General features: G+C 41.8%; 2 protein-coding genes across 4 annotated transcripts in view; both read right to left on the reverse strand.

Moving 5' to 3' along the window:
- NR2C1 (nuclear receptor subfamily 2 group C member 1) overlaps positions 1-8703 on the reverse strand; it is a 46900-nt gene extending 38197 nt beyond the window's left edge. Inside the window, exon 1 of one of the 3 annotated variants that reach the window (XM_053978046.1) lies at positions 8536-8703. The gene's annotated coding sequence lies outside the window, so the exon portion shown is untranslated. The remainder of the gene's footprint in view (positions 1-8535) is intronic. The other 2 variants (XM_053978045.1, XM_053978047.1) reach the window with 2 other exon arrangements.
- A 2944-nt stretch (positions 8704-11647) lies between these two features.
- The window catches only part of FGD6 (FYVE, RhoGEF and PH domain containing 6), a 72510-nt gene continuing 69248 nt past the window's right edge, over positions 11648-14909 (reverse strand). The window contains exon 21 of the mRNA XM_053978164.1: positions 11648-14739. Coding sequence (XP_053834139.1) covers positions 14703-14739 — 37 coding nt within the window. The 3' untranslated portion in view covers positions 11648-14702. The remainder of the gene's footprint in view (positions 14740-14909) is intronic.

A 14909-nucleotide genomic window follows, 5' to 3' on the forward strand; every position in this document is an offset into this window, starting at 1 on the left:
TAATTTGGCAGCCTTGTATTCCCCTAGTCTGTGATGGTCCCTTTCTGTATTTTCTTATTTCTAGGAACAGGGGAAAATCCTCTTCTCAGAAGATACACAGCACAGAAATATTTTGCTTCTGTTGCTCTAGGTTCAGAGTAATACAAGTATCAGCATCTGTAGTTTGATTGATTAGACCAGCTTTACAAGGATGATCACTGCACTTGTTCTCAAGTCCTTGAGTGTTTGACAGCATTACTTGCCATGTAATTCAATAAAAAAAATGAAGCTGTTTCAAAACATTTGTAAAAATAATAAACAGAATTATATATCCATCTCTTTTCCTTACAAAAGCTCAATCCCCCATTCACTAGAAGCAGCATCTAAAAGCAGGCATTTTGACAGAAGGCAGGCATTAGACTTCCTCTTAAGTGCATTAAAATGCATTTATTGCTTTTCTGTTCAATCTTCAGACTTAAAATACTACCAAAATATTTTTGCCTGTAAGTTACATAATTTTAGTTTATGTCCCTAGTAAATGAGTTAGTGAGCCTTCCTGACAAGACTCAGAATTATCTTTAAATGCATCACTATCATCAGTTAGTACAAACAGGGTGGTGGTGAGTCTGGCATCGTCAAGTCCAGTGGTGTTCCACTGCTACTTCAGATAAGCACTCTGTAGGCCACCATAGCAGTGGAAAACTTTTATTAGCTTGCACCAATTAAATCCCTCCTCTCTACTTCTTCCTCAGCTTTTATATGACAGAGTTTTCTCAATGTTTTAGTCAAAATAACTTATGAAATACTTACTTTTTAAAGTATTTCAGGCCTACTTCAACTGCAATGGGTCAGGAAACATTCCCACGAGAGCAGACAGCAATTTTGAGGGTTGGCAGTCAGAAGCACTAACATCTCCAATACTACAGTTAAGTTATACCCAGAAGACATCACCATTTAACTTACCCTTCTCCAGGGACAAAAGTTACACAACTTTAATTGTCCTAGTAGGAGGCTCCTATTAATAGAATTTTTAAGTATTATACCCAATGTAGATTAAGGACTTTAAAAGTAGTACCAGGAAGCATATTTCTTTATGCTTTGATGTAATGTCCTTTAAGTGAGTAAGAACAAACAACATCAGCATGAAGACACAACATGAGAAAATTCTGTCCATTCCAAATATCTTTAGTTTACTTTGGAAAAAAGTACTGCATACCCCTGACCAGTTTTACTGGTAAAAAACAATATTTGTAAAATTTTAGTAGTTTAATTTACTCTGCTGGCACTGTTAAACCAGTTTGACTCTGTATGTATGGAATGAATAATGATTCTTCTAATTACTATGTATGGAATGTGTCTTAATACAGGGGTCTTTCCTAGATGAAATCAACCTGTTAAACTAATGAAGTTACACAAGTATGTTCTAGATACTTTAGGGGTACAAGTACATTAACTAGTTACGACTGCAGAAGTTACAGTGAACTTTACTTTTTGTTCTTTTATCAGTATGCTGGTTTTGACTGGGGGAAAGTTGACTTTCTTTGCAGTAGCTGGTATGGGGCTGTGTTTTGGATTTGTCATGAACACAGGGCTGATAATACAAAGATGTTTTTGTTATTTCTGAGCAGTGCTTACATACAGCCAAAACCATTTCTACTTTTTATGCTGCCATACTGGTGAGGAAGTTGGAGGTACATGGGAGATGGGTGGCAGATACAGCCAGGCCAGGTGACCAAAGGTATATTCGATACCATATGACATCATGCTCAGTATATAAAAATGGAAAGAGAAAGAAGGAGACGGAGCCATGGCATTTGTCTCCCAAAGTAGCCATTACACATGATAGGGCCCTGCCATCACATCAGATATTCAGCCAGCAACCTGCCCTGGAGATGGCTGAACACCTGCCTGTCAACTGGCTACAGTGAATTATTCCTTGTTTCGCTTTTCTTGTCTGTGTGGCTTCTGCTTTCCTTATTGAACTGTCCTTATCTCAACTCATGAGTTTTCCAGCTTTTACCCTTCCAATTCTCTCCCCAGTCCCACTGTGGGGGAGTGAACAAGTGACTGCCTGGGGTTAAACCACAACACACAGTAAAGACAAATACAGGAAGGTCAACAGAAAGCTCAAGAAGTCAATATAACAGAAAACTAACTGCAAAAGAAGAGGAAACAATCTCTTTCTCTAGTCATACTGTTTCAGTACTGAATGATTTCAATATACCTCAAAGTCAACTATGGATTTTAGCTCAGGTCATGACATTGGGCTTACAGGTACTCTGTACCTTGAAATGGTAACTAGTCCTCACTTCCATTAGCAAACTAATCATATACTAATTAAGAATTCAGCATAGCCTGTGCCAAAGTTGTTTAATAAACTCCTACACATGAAATAGAATGCACTTAATGATCCCTCTATGATTAAACGTGCCTGAGTTAGTGCTTAAATAAGTTAAAGAACCCCCCAAGATTTCTCTACACGTTAGAGCAGTTTTCTGCAATGTTTTACAGATAATAAATTAAGCCAAGGAATTCAAACACATTTGTGAAACAAATGATGCTACTGTGCTCAGTGCTTCTTCACACAGGAATAGCTCAATGAACACAGTTGGATTATTGTTCCATAAACCACACTGAGGGTAGAACAGTTGGCAGATTTAAAGGACTAAGATTCTCTTTATTAATGAACTGAGGAATATTGACGTGACCCTTGACACCCAGTTCGATACTGTTTTTTAAATTCGCATGAGATCAAGATTAGACAGTGCATATATAAGGGGTAAGTAACAACACAAAACTGAAGCAGCTGACCCTGCAGGCAAACAAGGGAAAATGAGATGCTTGCAAAAGCATAAGGGAGTAATTAAAATGCACAGTGCAATACAGAAAGAGATGCATTTGTAAGCATGCTTGTGCAATTAACTTTAAATCAGTGCTCTCACTACTTTTACTTGTAAGCAAGTGCTACAGTGGGAGGAAACATGAGAAAACAGAATCACTAGGATAAATTTTCAGGTGACTAACAAATAATTTTTACAGTTTGGGCCACCAAAAGCATAGTCCCACTTTTAGGCCTTGGCTTCGGCTTCTTTTATCATGGTATCTCTAGAACCTGCCCCATAGCTACAGGTGAGCTGACTCAGCTCACTAGTCTCACAGCCAACTGGGAAAAGGAGGAGGAAAGGCAAGGGTTGTCTGCAAGGGGAGTCTACTCACAGGAGCACTGCCTACATGCCAGAGCTAGGTAAGGAGACAGCCACTTAATCAGATCAACCTGCCCTGTGTACTGTCAGCTATAGCCTGCACCTCCACCTGAAGCCTGCAGAAGGAAAAAACGAGAAAAAAAAAAAACCCAAACTGATTCCCTGCACCAGAGCTAAAGCTGCACCATGAACCAGGACGCTCATCTGACTGAAGACTTCCCCATTCACTGGATTAGGTTCAACCAGGTCCATTCCAGCTGCCACAGAAAGATCACCCTAACTGAGCACAGCAAGGGCAAACCCTTCTTTCCAAACACTTGGAGGCAATGCATTCTCTATGGTACAATTACAGTATTTCATGAGAGGTAGCCCCACTGCTGGCTTTGTTCCACTCTGCATTTGCCTTCATGGTTGTATAGCTGTAAACTCATCTTCTGACTTTATTCGCCCTGCACCTAACAATTGCTACACACAACACAGGAAAAGCAAGTAGAAGCAGAATCGAGACCACTTCTTTTTGGAAAAAAGCCCACAATGTTACACCAGCTTATCTATCATGCCAAATTGCCCATTCCAGTGTTATGCAAGATGACCATTTGGAGTATTCACTGAACTACTGCCACAGATGAGGTAGCTGATACATGAAATACTCTACAGAAATCAGCAAACTTCTCCAACAATGCTACTAATATGATAACCCTTACAAATTTGTACATCTGCATATCCATGGAAGCTTCCTTCAAATTAAAAGGAAAAACAAAACAAAAACCCAAACAAAGAAGCAAAACTCTCATACAACAAAACTGAGTTTGTCACACATCCTTCCAGTAAATCACTGCTGACATTGTCCCATGTAAAATGTTCTGGGGGATGAACTGATCAAGAAAAGCCCTGCAAGTACTTGAGGGCTCTCTTGGAGAGACACAACACTGTGGACTTGCACCCCAGAAAACCAAACATGTCCTGGGGCTGCATCCAAAAACACGTGGCCAGCAAGTTGTGGGAGGGGATTCTGCCCCTCTGCTCTGCTCCTGTGAGACCCCACCTGCAGTGCTGCATCCAGCTCTGGGGTCCCAGCACAGGAAGGACATGGAGCTGTTGGAGAGTCCAGAGGAGGCCACCAAGATGATGAGAGGGATGGCACACCTCTCCTATGAGTAAAGGCTGAGAGAATTGGAATTGTTCAGCTTGGAAAAGAGAAGGTTTAGGGTGACCCAACTGCAGCTGAAGGGAGACTACAAGAAAGGTGGAGAGGGACTTCTTACAAGTGTATGTAGTGACAGGACAAGAGGGAATCACTTCGAACTGAAAGAGAGCAGGTTTAGATTAGCTATTAAGAAATTCTTTACTGCGAGGTGGTGAGGGACTGGAACAGGTTGTCCAGAGAAGCTGTGAATGCCCCATTCCTGGAAACAATCAAGGCCAGATTTGATGGGGCTCTGAGCAAACTAATATAGAACATGGCATCTCTGCTCATGGCAGGGTGGTTGGTACTAGATGATCTTTATGCTCCCTTCCAACTCAAGCAATTTTGTGATTCCCTGTTTTTTTCCTTAGTTATCAACTACACAGGATTAGATTTTGTTAAGAGGGTGTGGGTGTGTGTGAATTTTTGTTTGGTTTGGGATTTTTTCCAATTTCTATAAACATGTGAAAGGCACTCTGAAAAAATCTTCATATTAAGTCCAATTAAGAATCATGTTGACACATTGTCCTGCTAAGACTTCAAAGGAAACACATTACCACACTAAATAGGGTAGTTCTCATACCACAAAGTTACTGCTAAATTACAAACAGCAACCTCAAGTTATTTGGAATGAAATCACAAAGTTACTGCTAAATTATAAACAGCAACCTCAAGTTATTTGGAATGAAATAACCATTTATGAGAGCTAACATGACAATAGCAGAAGGTTTGGCTTTAGTTTTTTGGTGGTTTATATTTTTCAAGTTTCCACTTTAACTTCTGACAAAGGCATTAAAATACTGAGCTTAGTCCAGCCTGGCTTACTACCAAGTTGAACAAAAGTAATTTAAGTTAAACAAATGTAAACAGCCTTTTAGAGAAGGCCAGCTTGGCAAAGTCAACAAAAATAATCTAAATATTGATACTGAAAGGCAGTTCTTAGACCATGATCTTCAGGAAGGAACGTATTTCCTTACAAAATCTGCAGCACTGCATCATCAGATACACGGGACTCAGACGGCACAAGTCATCTTCCAGTCTCAGAGAACTGGAATTTTAAAGAGTTTGGTTTTACAAAAAATAAATCCTTTCCTGATTTAAGATTTTGGCAACTAATGCAGTGATCTCTGGAATTAAAAGCTGATGACTGAAGGGTAAAAATATGGACAGGTCTGCATACACAAGAGTAAGAAGTTTTATCCATAAAATTCTACTGATATAATTCTGTTTTGCAGCAGGTTACTTTATCCCAGTAATGTAGAGGCACAAGTTGAAAGTGCTAAAAGCAGCTTGAAACACCACTGAGGGGAAAAAAAAAACAACACAACTTTGCCAGAAAGTAACCCAGGTACAGGTTAGTTCCCCCGATGGTCACTGTTGGTTGCACACTGCAGCCTGTGTGCGACAAAAAGCAGAGTTGTGCCAGCCAGAGCCTGTGGGAACCCCTCCCCAGCAGATTACTGCTCCTTCACAGGGGATGTTAAACCCACCACAGGCCTGAACGCTCCCTGATCTCCATCAGCCAAAACAACTCAGGTTACCAAAGGTTAGGATTAGAAGTGCTTAAGCCAGGATGGCTGCTGAAGCAGGACAGACACACACACCCTGTACCAGCTGCAGCACCTGCCAGCTGAGAGCCACACTTCATCCATCAGCAGAACAAACATGGACGAGTTAAGATGCGGCACCATCCTAGTCCTTACATACAGTTAAACTCCTCTTTTAAGCAAGAGGTACTGCTTTTTTTTCAGGTTTTTTTGACCCAAACATTAGACACAAATTACTTTCTTTAGGGAGACTGCTTTCCTTCACAAACTCCAAGGAAACTCCATCATATTCACAAACTTTAATTACATAATATAATAAGCACACAATACATTAAAGAAAAACTGAGTATAAGCATAGGGAACAAACTGATCTTACTACTGTAAATATGAGATTTCACATTATGGATCAAAGTCAGTTTTCACTGGACTACTGCATTAGCTATAAGCATTCTGTAGTTGTATTTCACAGGTGTGCTATATAATTGCATGCTACAAAATCAGTGGGGTTTTGTTTGGTTTTGGTTCCTTGCACACCTGTCTGCTCCCCCGACCTTTAATAACAATACAATCATGAAATAATGTTGAAAGGTACTTTTAGAGGCCATCTGGTTCAACCTCTTTTCCCCCAAAACAATGTCAGCTTCAGAGCTACACATGTTGCTTAGAGCTTTCTCTTCACAGGCTAAGAACCTTAAACTGAAAAATGAAGGCAGGCTTTTAAAAAGCACCAGAACCATGAAAACACCAAATAAAAAAACCCTCCTATCCCACAATCTAGATTAGGATATAACTGTTCTTAAAGATATCGGAACTGTCATGAAACTTGTTCCCTTCAAGAGTACATTTCACAAGAAAATACAACTAGTAAGAAAACCAGAAATATTAATGATATTGAGGAGAAGAGTTAAAGCTAGCTGATTTATCTACTGTGAGCTTCTTTCTATAATAAGTATCTTGATTTGTTGCAGAATGCAGCAGACTTAGCAAGTGGGACCCAACCATTTAGAAGAGCACAGAAGCAGCTGAGGACGGCACACCCCTCCGGGTGACCTCAGTTACCTTCCTTGTATTATCACACACGTGCACACATACAGCTGACCGCCATCACATGAAAATACTTAGTCCTGTGACAAGAGAGGTTCAGCTATATCTCTGGAGAAAGAGCTACAGAGAGAAGCAAGCAAACATTTCACAGACCTTAAGATTTCACTCAAACAAGTGACCCTGAGTAAAGTTGTAAAGCAAGGAGCAAGCCACGGGCTAAATGCTCTGTTGGACATCTCATGTCACAGCTGCCAAGCATGGACTAAACGGGGTGGGGAAAATATTCACAGAATTGTGTTCAGAAAAATAACTTACAGAAAAAGCCATACTAAATTAGAAAGAGTCACCAGATGAACACTGTCTGAACTGGCACAGGAACTGTGATGCTTTCCCACCAGTCAGATACTTCTCCTCACATAACACTGTTTCCAAAACCAGGAAGCTGTCCTACAGAAAACAACTTCAATTTTTTCCCCATCTTATTTTTCCATGACAAGTGTGGACGCAGCTCTTCCTGCTACACCACTTTCCCAAGTCCACTCTGCTTCAAATCAGAGATTTCACATAAGAATGAATGCCTAACTTGGTTTTTCAAGAATCATGTCCGTACACTCATCTTTCAGTGCAACCTGTATCAAGACTTTTTTTCCCTCTTCTGTTGCATAAGTTCACCTGCACAACACATGGCATCTCCTCTATTCCCTCCACAACCTGCAAATGTAAGCGTATCCTAGGAATGCGGCCGTGCTCTTTACACTTAAAGCAATACATGGCATCAGAGAAAAAATAAAGGCTCCATGAAGTCCGCAGCTTAGAAGAAATACTCTACCAACGATAATAAGGAACAGAGACAGGGTCATCTGACCCAATAAAAATAATACCGGGTGTTGCTCAGGACATACTATCTTAACCCAAATAAACCCAGAGAGCCGCCAGGGATATACACAAGAGGAGGGAACCGGCGGGGTGATGCCGTCGGCACGCAAAGAGTGGCTGGGGGGTTCGGGGAAGCTCAGGGTTACCCCCCGGGAATGCTGAGGCGCAGGGCTCGGGAAAGGGAAAGGGAGATACGTCGAGGCCAGGCTATAGCGCAACGCTGGGGCCCTCCGTCCCGGCTCGCTGCCCTCGCATCTCCCCTGCCCAGCGGTTCACGGGGCGGGGGCGCGGAGCCAGCGCCGTGCCCGCCCCCGCCGCGGCGCTCCGCACAAAATGGCTGCGCGGGGCCGGGGCCCAGCATGAGGGGGCATCATCGCCCATCGCCCGCCGCCACCTCCCCCCGCGGCTCCTCTGCCCGGCTCCCGCGGGAAGCGGCGGGCGGCGCCGCCCGGATGCGGGGCGGCGGGACACGCAAGCGGTTCCTGTAGGTGAAAGGTCGGGGGGCGCGGGGCCGCCCGGGGCCGGGCCGGGCCCCGGGGCGGGGCGGGCGCGCTCCGCTGCACGTTCCGCAGCGGTGGCGGCCGGGAGCCGCGCGGGCCCGCACCGTTACAGCGCGGCCGCCCTCGCTCCCCGTGCTCCCGCCGCCGGGCCGCGTCCGCTGCGGGGGGCGTCTCTTGGCTGCCGGCGGTCTCCCTCTCACCTGGCGGGGCCGGCGGCCGGTCCGGCGGGTCTCTTTGGCTGCCGTGCGGCTCCGGCTCCCGGGGGTCAGAGTTCGCGACCCCGCCTCCGCTGCCGTTCGACCCCGCCCCGCCGCGGGCTCTGCGCCTGCGCCCGGGCGCGCGGCGGCGGGGGCGGGGCTCTGGGCAGCGGCCGCTAACGGGACCGGGCCGGGCCTGGCCGCTGCGGCCCGGGCTGTGGGGGCGCGGCGGCACCGCGGTGGGAGCGGACCTTTGAGATCGCCCAGTCCAGCCGTCCCGCCAGCACTGCTGCCACTGTAACACCGAAACCACACCACCCACCTCCAGATCCAGGCGCTTCTTAAAACACCTCCAGGCATGGTGACTCCGACGTCCCTGGGCAGCCTATTCCAGTGCCCGATCATTCTAACGGAAAAAAGATTTTTTTTCTAATCTGGAAATCTCTGCTGGGACTGCTTATAGCCCCTTTAGTTTTCTCACTTCAGGCATGGTAGAAGAGACCAGTCCCTCACCTCACTATACCCTTCTTACAGGTAGTTGTGAGAGAGCCATGAGGGCCCCCCTAAGCCTTCTTTTCTCGAAACTAAACAAACCCAGCTCCCTCAAGCTTTCCTCATTAAGCATGTTTTCAAGACCCTTCACGAGCGTTGTTGACTACCTCTGGATGCTCCTTTTTAAAGTAAGGGGTCCTAAACTCAACACAGTTTTTGTGTTCTGCCCATTGAGTGTAGAGCCCAAGTCTCCAAAGCCCCACTGCAGTTCCCTGCAGAGTAACGGGACCAAGCAGTGTTGAACGTCACAGGGGCACAGCACAGCATTTGGCCTTTGGGAAGCTTGGTGGGCTCTCCCGGCTGAGGCAGAGCCCTAGGCAAGACTGGCAGATTGGGTTTGAAACGTGCAGCACGGTGGAGGCACATACAGTGCCTTGCACAGTCACTGTAGCAGTAAAACCAGCTGAGTCTGAAAGAGCTGTGCTTTGCCTGCATGGCAGAAGCAAGTTCCATCCTTAAATGTCAACAGTGCCCTGAGCAGCTCTTGGGAAGGCAGTGGCCTGGCTGCCAGTGAGTGCATGTTCCTGCTGGGGCAGTGCCACAGGAACAGCTTGCTGCTGCTCTGGCTCCGTCTCAACATCTGTTTGGACCAAAGTTGTGTTAGCTACTTACTTAGTTTATGCTAATTATTTTAAATTACCTTGATTTTAAGTAAGAGTTTTATACTTAAAATTCAGCCTTTCCCTTCTTCCTCTTTCATCTATTCAATGAAGATGGTCTAGTTATAGTCAGAGATTAGCAGCAACTTCAAGATCATTTAGGTTACTGAGGCTATATGTGTAACTTCATGATCTGAAAATCATTTAGACCATTTAATGCAATTTCTACTGAATCAAATTACATAAGCATCAACATCTGACCAGCAGTGATAGGAAAAAAATCCCAAAGAATACCACTAAATTTATGTGTTAACATTAATAAAATTATGCACGCTCTTATCTTGTCAATTCCTTTACTCTTTTCTTCCCACTCCCAGTCTCACAGCTGCACTTGTATCAACCCTAGCTCAGGATCACTACTTCAGTCAGTACTTGCAAGCATCATATTTTGCTTTTTGATCAAAGACATTCCCAAACACCAAATGCAAATGAACTCAGTGAAGAATTTTTAAGGCAGAAAAATTAACTTGCTAAGCAATTCCTTTAAGTGTCAAATGTTGCAGCACTCTCAATTTATAGTACTTGTCACTTCCCAAACTAGCTAGAGCTGCACATCCACTTTCTAAATGATGGAGCTTAACACAGTTTAATTTAACAAATGCCAAGTAATTTGCACCAAATCTTATTTGAGCCAAGTATTCTGATATTCTCAGTACAGCAGAAATGTCACTGTAACCTGTAAAACGTACTTTGTTTTTTTTTAGCAATTGACCCAATTCATATTTGATCTGTATATGAAGGCATGCCTCTGTAGCTGTGTCAGCCAGGATTGCGAGATACATCCCTATCAAAAACACACAGAGAAGCAAAACCTTTTTTGCTATTACTGCAAGTTTTCAAAAAACTGCTTTCAAACCTATATAAGGAGGCAGCATAACTATCCTGACAGAAAAAAATCTCTCCTTTACATGCCCTGCTAAAATACTTACAGTATTAAAGAATCATTCAGGTTGGAAAAGACCTCTAAGATAATCATTGAGTCCAAGTTTTAGCCCAGCAACTGCTAAGTCCACCACTTAAACCATGTCCCAAAGTGCCACATTTGCATATCTTTTAAATACCCCCAGGGATGGTGAGTCCTCCACTTTCCAGGGCAGTCACTGCCAGTGTTTGTCAACCCTTCAGATGAAGCGTTTCTCCTAGTATTTAAACCTCCCCTTTTGCAACCTGGAGCCATTTCCTCTTGGCCTGTTCCTTGTTATTTGAGAGAAGCTGAGCACGTGGCTGCAACCTCCTTTCAGGTGCTTGAAGAGATCAGTAAGGTCTCCCCAGCCTCCTTTTCTCCAGACTAAACACCCTCAGCTCCCTCAGCCGCTCCTCATCAGAGCATCACTTGTGCTCCAGGCCCTTCCCCAGCTCCACTGCCCTTCCCTGGACATCCTCCAGCACCTCAGAGTCCTTCTTGCAGTGAGGGGCCCAGAACTGAATGCGGCATTTGAGGCACGGCCTCACCAGTGCCGAGTACATGGGGACAATCACTGCCCTGGTCCTGCTGGCCGCACTATTGCTGATCCAGGCCAGGATGGCATTGGCCTTCTTGGCACAGCTGGCTCAATTTTAGCTGCTGTTGACCAGCACCTCCAGGTCCTTTTCCAGACACTGTGCCTGCCCCAAATCTGCTGGGGTTGTTCTGATGCACGTGCAGGAGCCAAGGCCAACAGAAGCTGTGATTCAGGCATACTTTGACTGATACAGCAGAACTACATTTTGCAAAAGGATTTATTAATAAATTAATTATTACTCTTCATTTGACCTTCACATAGACTTAACCCCCTTAATTCTTTGGAGTGATTTTTAAAGTAAGACTGATGTGCAGGTAATGGCAACAAATTCTGCTGTTTGAAAATCGTTGAGCACACAAATTACATAATACATAAAACCTGAAAATATTAAAAGACGCAGACTCAAATAATGTGAATTTATTTATACAAAAATGATGAATATCCACAGGAATATTTACAACTTTAAACTGTTTTCAGTTACAAAATAAAAATTCTATTCTTCCATTTAGACAGTATGATTTAGGATTGCTCCAAATAAAAGACTATTTGGATGGTAAATAGGGGACAGCAGTTACAGCAAACAAATCCACTGAATTTGTCTTTCCAGACATCTCTTTACATTATGATGTAATAAACATAGTTGAGTAATTTAATTTCCATGCACAAAATATTTAGTAAAATGTGTTCCACAGCTGCTCAGATTGTTTTAAGTCCTTTGGGCACACAGTTTTAAGTTAAAGAAAATTCAAGATCCTAGAAGCTTTAATTTATCTATGAATAAAAATGTTGGAACTAATATTCAATGCTAATGTTTGTCTCATACTCTACTAACCAATCTTAAATTGACCACAAACTATAGATTTTTATAAGAAGAGGTAGCAGGTGTCTAAAAATTTCTGATCTTGTTTTAGTGTTTAGCCAAATCAAGATATGAATATTTTACTTTTGATGGCAATGAATCAAATTGGGAGGTGAACTGGAGAAACAGGGCAAGCTTGAAAAGCAACCATCTGAAAATGTCATGAAAATGCTTGTGTTGTGGGTTCTTCATATGACACAAAGCACTAATGCAGGAGTGAGAAAAAGGAATATTCCAACACGTTTACAAAGACAATTTATTTCACATAGAATGTGACTGCAGTATGCATACTACTGTTTATAAGGCTCTGTTCCAATCTATTTATGTCATAATTTTTTTGATTGATCAACCACTTCTGGAAGAAGTCCTTTGTTCCACAGAACACTTTAAACTATTTTCTTCTTCTGCACCAAATCCTCTAGAGGTAGTTTGACACCACATGAAGCAGAACTTGGGCACCTTACTCAGTGTGTTTTGACTTTTATGGCTCTGTTTTGCAGCTGGGAAAATATCAAAGCATAAACTGAAATTAAATTAGCTTGCTTCTAGCCAAATTTCTGATTCATTTGCTGCTTCATGACTTGTCATCTTCATTGGTGTGCAGTCCCTATGAAAATATGAAGAAGCTCTTTCCTTTGATACTATAAACTGGAAGAGACACATCACCTCTATGTTATATTGATAACAGTTTTGTTTTGGATACACTAAAAATCATGTCAAAAATCACCCTGAAGAGACATGGTAATAATTCACTTAACTTGAGTCAGCAGTTGTTTTTGAAAAGTAAGTAAAAGTCCTTTGAATATAACAAGAGAAAAGTATTCATTTAGCACATTTGTATTACAATAAAAGAGAATAAAGGCTTTTATCAGACTCCTACTGCATTTCCAACACTATCTGGTCAAACCTCTAGTGGTCCTGAGGGAAGTCAGATCTACAGCCTTAAGTCTACTGAAATGCTGGAAGTCAATTAAATTTCTTGTATAGTTAATATTAAGAATTCAACTTCCAAGCCCACTACTAATTTTAGAGAAGCTCTTGGAAATTAAGCTTCTTCAGAGCTCTGTTAGTATCTTGGACCTGACCTTGAGGTATATTGAGGGAATAAGAGAATTTTGGTTTGCATTTTCATTCTTGGCCTTTTTGTGATGAATATTAACTATTCTACCATCTCTTTCTGCTGTGAGGCCACAAAATAGATATTAATGTGGAATCCAAGCTATTAATTAAAAGTTAATTGCTCTTAATTTTGTTACCACAACTAGCCTGATTCAGGGGACTATAACAAGTGTTTCATACAGTAAAATGAACTGACTCCATATGCATTGCATTTGACATAAAAATGGCTTCCTTTCATGTGGGTTTCATAGCTCTAGTTCCACTTATGCTATTACAGTGTTAACATTTTTTAAAAGTTAAATAGAATAAATGCACCAGAACCATCAGTAAGTATTTCCTAATGAGGTATACCGATGATTCTCTTTAAGAAAAAAACCCCAAACCCCAAACACCTAAAGCTGAATTCTGTTTTAAAGTGTCAAACAGAACAAATCATATTGTAAACAAAAGGTATTTCAAAGAATGGCATGCATTTTCAATGCCTTCTGCACTAAAAAAGCTCTGTTGTCTCGGTATGGCAATTCCAGTTTGAACATAAAATTTAAATATACAATAGTTTTTAAATTTTCAGAGAGGAGGGTGCACATATTTGTTTACTGTTCTTTGAACAACAGTTTATACAATACAGTGTTTCATATTGTGTACAGAACTCATTTGACATGAAGTTTTGAAACAAATAGGATATCTCATCTTTGATTATCAAAAATGTATTTTTACTCTGCTTTGAATTATTACTGGAAACATAAAAAGATAATTAATCCTGCAATTGCTGGAAGATAACTCATTTGGTCTCTTTGGCATCTGTAGTACTGTAACAGCTCTAGTGCTTTATCCCTGTAATTGCAAACTGTTTTTTAAAATATTTTTCCCTTTTCTGTTTCTTAATAATTGAACCATATTTTGTTTTTCTAACAGAGAATTTGTTGTACTCTTTTAATGTACTGGTAAGCAAGATTTCAACTGCCATTCAAGGAAAGGAGCATCAATATCAGACAAGTTCTCATAAAGGAGCTTACATAATCAACAAAGATCCCAAATCTGTGAAATTCCTATCTTGCTAAATTGCAAAGCGAACATCAGCAACTCAAGAACCTATACACAAATCACGGAAATGTGCAACTGCAACGCATCTGTTTTGTGGGTTTTTTTTTTAATAAAGTATAAAGTTTATGAATCTGTTGACCAACAATCTGCCATTCTGAGGACACTTTGGACTTCAATGCACAAATAATTCTGCCCATTTAAGTAAACAGTGGAATTTAATAAATAACACATTTTGTATCAACACAGAAATACATACAATTCTTTAGAAAAATATTATTTTACACTAAAAATGCAACAACCCCTAATCCTGACAAATATACAATTTTGTATAGGTTGCGATGGCAGGATTCTGTTTCTTTGAACAGTTGCTGTAGTCTATTTTCTGACCATCCTTAGATATTTTCCTTTAAACTTGCAGACACAATGCTGACACTGCTATAATACAGTGCCTTCTTGAAAAGCTTCTATCCACCTGTCAGAAAATTAAACATAGTTAGGAAGTAGCTGATAAAAGAATAAATCTCAGTGCTGTCACTAGCTACAGATTCACACAAGAAGTAACATCATACTTCCAATACCAGTTGGTCTGTGAGTGCAAATACCAATATCTATCCAATGAATCCAAACAAACAAAGCTGCCTG

This window comes from Vidua macroura, chromosome 5, assembly GCF_024509145.1.
Source record: "Vidua macroura isolate BioBank_ID:100142 chromosome 5, ASM2450914v1, whole genome shotgun sequence".
In the NCBI taxonomy this organism is placed as follows: Eukaryota; Metazoa; Chordata; class Aves; order Passeriformes; family Viduidae; genus Vidua; species Vidua macroura.